Source organism: Chenopodium quinoa, unplaced genomic scaffold (genome assembly GCF_001683475.1).
Source record: "Chenopodium quinoa cultivar QQ74 unplaced genomic scaffold, ASM168347v1, whole genome shotgun sequence".
Lineage (NCBI taxonomy): Eukaryota > Viridiplantae > Streptophyta > Magnoliopsida > Caryophyllales > Amaranthaceae > Chenopodium > Chenopodium quinoa.
The window spans coordinates 947088-951050 of NW_018743828.1; the positions used below are offsets into that span (position 1 = coordinate 947088).

General features: G+C 39.4%; 1 protein-coding gene across 1 annotated transcript; it reads right to left on the reverse strand.

The window, feature by feature from the left end:
* Positions 1–711: 711 nt before the first annotated feature.
* LOC110685537 (protein PLASTID MOVEMENT IMPAIRED 1-like) lies at positions 712–3733 on the reverse strand. Its single transcript, XM_021862076.1, has one exon. It carries the CDS (start codon positions 3434–3436, stop codon positions 884–886), a length of 2553 nt encoding a protein of 850 aa, XP_021717768.1. The 5' UTR covers positions 3437–3733; the 3' UTR covers positions 712–883.
* Positions 3734–3963: the final 230 nt, after the last annotated feature.

Consider the following 3963-nt stretch of genomic DNA (forward strand, 5'->3'; position numbering starts at 1 on the left):
TGATTATATAACCTGGAACTGTTGCCAATTTTGGGGGTGCAACTGTAAGAGCAGATCATCAGTATGACAACCCTAAAATAACCAATGAAAATCATATGCCGGAGACATTGATTTGCTTCTATAAGAAATTTTGCAATTAAATACTTCCACCGTTCTTTTTTACTTGACGTAATTCATTTATCACACTTGCCAATGTATAACTTTAACCATCAAGAACTGTAATTTTCAGTATGTAAATTTTACAAAAACTAGATATTATGATGGTACAATATTACTTAAGTCGATTTTAATAAGATCATGATTGAATATGTTCCTTTTTTTTTTTTTTTCACATAACTCACAAAAGACGGCAAAAGGAGGAGATGTGAATAGTGTAAAAGTCAAATTGGGTCAAGTAAAAAAAGAACGGAGGAATTATGTCTTTGATCCATTAACCTCTCAAACCCCAGATTTTTTTTTTTTTTTCGGTATTGAATGCTGAGCTTAACTTTGGTCGAAGTAAATTGAAACTTATTGAGTTAAATATAAATTTGTTGTGCTATATTGTATTGTTCCAAATAAGATTAATTTTCTCAAATTTTCTTTGCTTCATTGAACTAGTTATTGGTAAAATCAGTTGAATATTGATGAACGTATCTTAATTGTAATTGTACTTAATTCACATAATATCCTGCTCCAATGTGAATAAGGCTATGTACCTGATACATTTTCTTTTGGAGACTAGTAAACATTCAATTCATTATTATATATACAGTCATTACTTTGTTGTGCTTGCTTACATTTTTTTTTTCTGTGGTTGGAGTAGGATGCAACTTTAAATAGAAAAAATAAGTTAATATGATTGACAAGGATTTAAGTACATGAAAGAGGAAAAATGCCACTATTACTTTGTGAATTTTACATCTGGATTTCTTATCGACTTGAGCCACATATCTGCAACTATTCTTGATGAAATGCTCCATAATAGATCCTGGCCCTTTGAGCTTGGAGATTTGCCTTTTTTTGCTGCCTTTCCCATGTTATATGCTATCAGCCACTGTATAGCAGTGAGTCTCTGCTTTTCAGTATCCCAAGCACTCTTCTTTTGTCCTGTTTGAACTTTCATGCCCCCAACATGCAAACTAGCCACTCTAAATTTAATCTGCTCATTTTTCTCTTGTTTTGCCTCAGGAGTTGCATGAATTAATACTATAGCAGGTCCACCGACAGCCTCATATCTCCTAAGGGGATCACGCAGCTGAACTACCATCAACAGTGTGATGGTCTCTGACTCTTCTAGCTTGTTATCTTTCATCCAATCATCAAGTGGAACTGCCGAAGCAAGAGGATGGTTTTGGTCTTTTTGTCCGCTGATTAGTGCCTTCCCACCAAGTGGAGAAACCTCAAAAGGAGCCTCTTCTTCAGCTATCTCTGCCTGTATTTTTAGAGCATCAATTGCCATAGCCTCAATCTTCTGCATGGAGAACGCCAGGATTTCATCAGCTGTTAGTGGATCTTCATTGACATTCCAAAGCCCTGTTGTGATGCGTTCTTTCCTGCCAGTGCCCAAAGCGCTTGCAATCTGTTTAATGGTAGCAAGGGTACGAGCAGCACTTGAACTGGCACCCTCTTTCTTTCTGCCACTGATAATTGTGGATGCAATGCCTTCAAAAGCTACCTGTTCTGCTGTTTTTCCCATCAGCTCTTCTATGGGCATCAGGGATAGCACTTCTGAGCTAAGTTGTTCAACCCCACTAGCAGCCATCCTCTGAAATATCTCAAACCCATTGACGGATTTGTCTGAAGTTATAACAAAAGGTCTAGATATCTGCATTGCAAGCTTTGGAGTGTCTGTCTTTGATACCTCGATGTTAAAAGGATTTGTCGCAGTTAAAAACCCTCCATTTCTAGTCTGAACTACACATCCCAAACCCTTTCCAAGGTCTGGTAGGAAAACACTTATAGACTCGGCATCATCAGCAGTTTCTTTAGTTTTAGAAGCCGTAGGCATTTTATTCTGCAACTGTTTATAATCATAAACTGCTTCCTCATCCTCAAGCATCTGCAGGAATTCCATTGTTACATTTTCTTCATCAGCATCAAGCTTTTCTGCATCATATGTTTCTTCTTCATTATCGTTAAATTGGTCCGCATTTTCTTCACCCATCATTGATTCAAGAGCTTTGATCTGCTGGGCTATCGAATCCAGCTCTGTTAATCTTGTGAGGTGAACGTGATCATGTACCACTTCCTTTACAACCTCACTTGTTGAAGACCCATTTTCTGCTTTTTCTGTAAGCTCTTCATCTTCATTGGTACCAGTGTTCTGAATTTCCACTCCTTTATCCACCACTTCAAAATCTGGAAGATCAACTTCCTCAATACCTGACTCTTCCTCTTTTGGCTTCTGAGGTTCAGGTTCAGGTGCAGGCTCATCGAGATTTAGATCATCAATACCTTGAAAATCTGCGGTTGTTCCTGTGCGAGATGGAGTCCAGACTTCAGAACGGCTCGACAACTTGGGACTTGGTATGCTGAATGATGATTTAGACTGCTTCCGTCCAAATGTTGAAGAGGCTTTTGCTTTTCCTGGCTTTAATCCCCCCTCGAGCTGACTGAACAATCCAGTTCCTCCATCTTTTTCCATGATCTGGAATGCTAATTTCAGCAACAGTTGTCCACCTTTTGCCTTTCCTGAAAGGTCAAAACTCGTGTCCCACTGTCGTATCCTGGAACCTTCAGCATTTTTCTCTAGAGAATCCTGGATAAGGCGGCTCAAATCCACCGAGCTTCTTCCAAAATCGAGCTCTGCTGCATCAATTGCAAAAAGATAAATTAGAAAGGGTCTTGGTTCGAATTTCAGCTGTTGTTTGTCACCAACTTGTGCCCAGTAAACATGGCATTTAACAAACAAGGTCTCCTCAAAATCAGCTGCTCCTTGGGAAACTCTTGAAGGCATAGTATTTACTGCACCATCTTTTGTCTCCTTCTTCCTCACACAAACTGAGAGCCTTAGCCCATTCATGGATGCTGGAAGACCCTGAGCTGTAACAACTTCCACAGAAAACAAGCAACTTAGTTTCTGCATTCCAATATGTGACAGAGCTCGCATTGGCTTCCATTTCCAAATACCCTTCTTGTCTGCTGATGGTGTATCCTCATGATCGAATAGCTTAACATCACTTTCTTTTTCTTTCTTCTGTTGCTCATTTTCCTCCTTGGCTCGAGAACGCCAGGGAGATAAGGACATTCTCCTGGACCTGGGCCTGACACTGGGCTTGCTGTCTTCATTTGTAGCCGTGTCAGCTTCATCAGCAGTAGGTATCGAGGGGGCTGAAGACCGAGGGAGGACAAGTGATGCAGTTCTTCTGGTTGCAGTTATGTGAGACTGGTAGAGGGTTTGGCTGAGTTCTTCTAGCTCCTCTAAGAGTTTAGTGTTTGACTCAGATGCTGCCATTACTTTTGGCTAATTTGTAGTTCCAAAAAGTAAAAAAGTGATTTGATTAAAGAAAGAAAGATGATGGTTTTCCAGAAAGGTGCATGCTGCAGCCTGCAGGAAGACCAAGATAAGACAATGTTAGATTATGTGGTAAGGTGGGATTATGCGGTGGAGAAACTGCCATGAATTTTGAATGCGGATGCATCTTAGCTGGTGCGTCGAAAACCAATGAATTTTGTGTGGGTAATAAAGAGGGAATTATGTGAAGGATAAGGGAGGAAAGTCATCACTTATTGTGTTCTTGTGCACTTGTATACTCTGAAAAGGACTAGGATGTTGATTGAATTAATTGTCCCATTTGAAATTTATTGTTTGGTTTGGTGATAAATGCTGAATGTGCTTTTTGGCATGTTCTTTCTACTGAAATCTGAAGCGTCTTATTAAAGAAGATTGTCTGCATCTTATATTCCTTTGCATTACTGATTGTGTCCTTAACTACCTTGCCTTTTTGAAACAAAAACAATGGAATACACTTAACGAAAAAA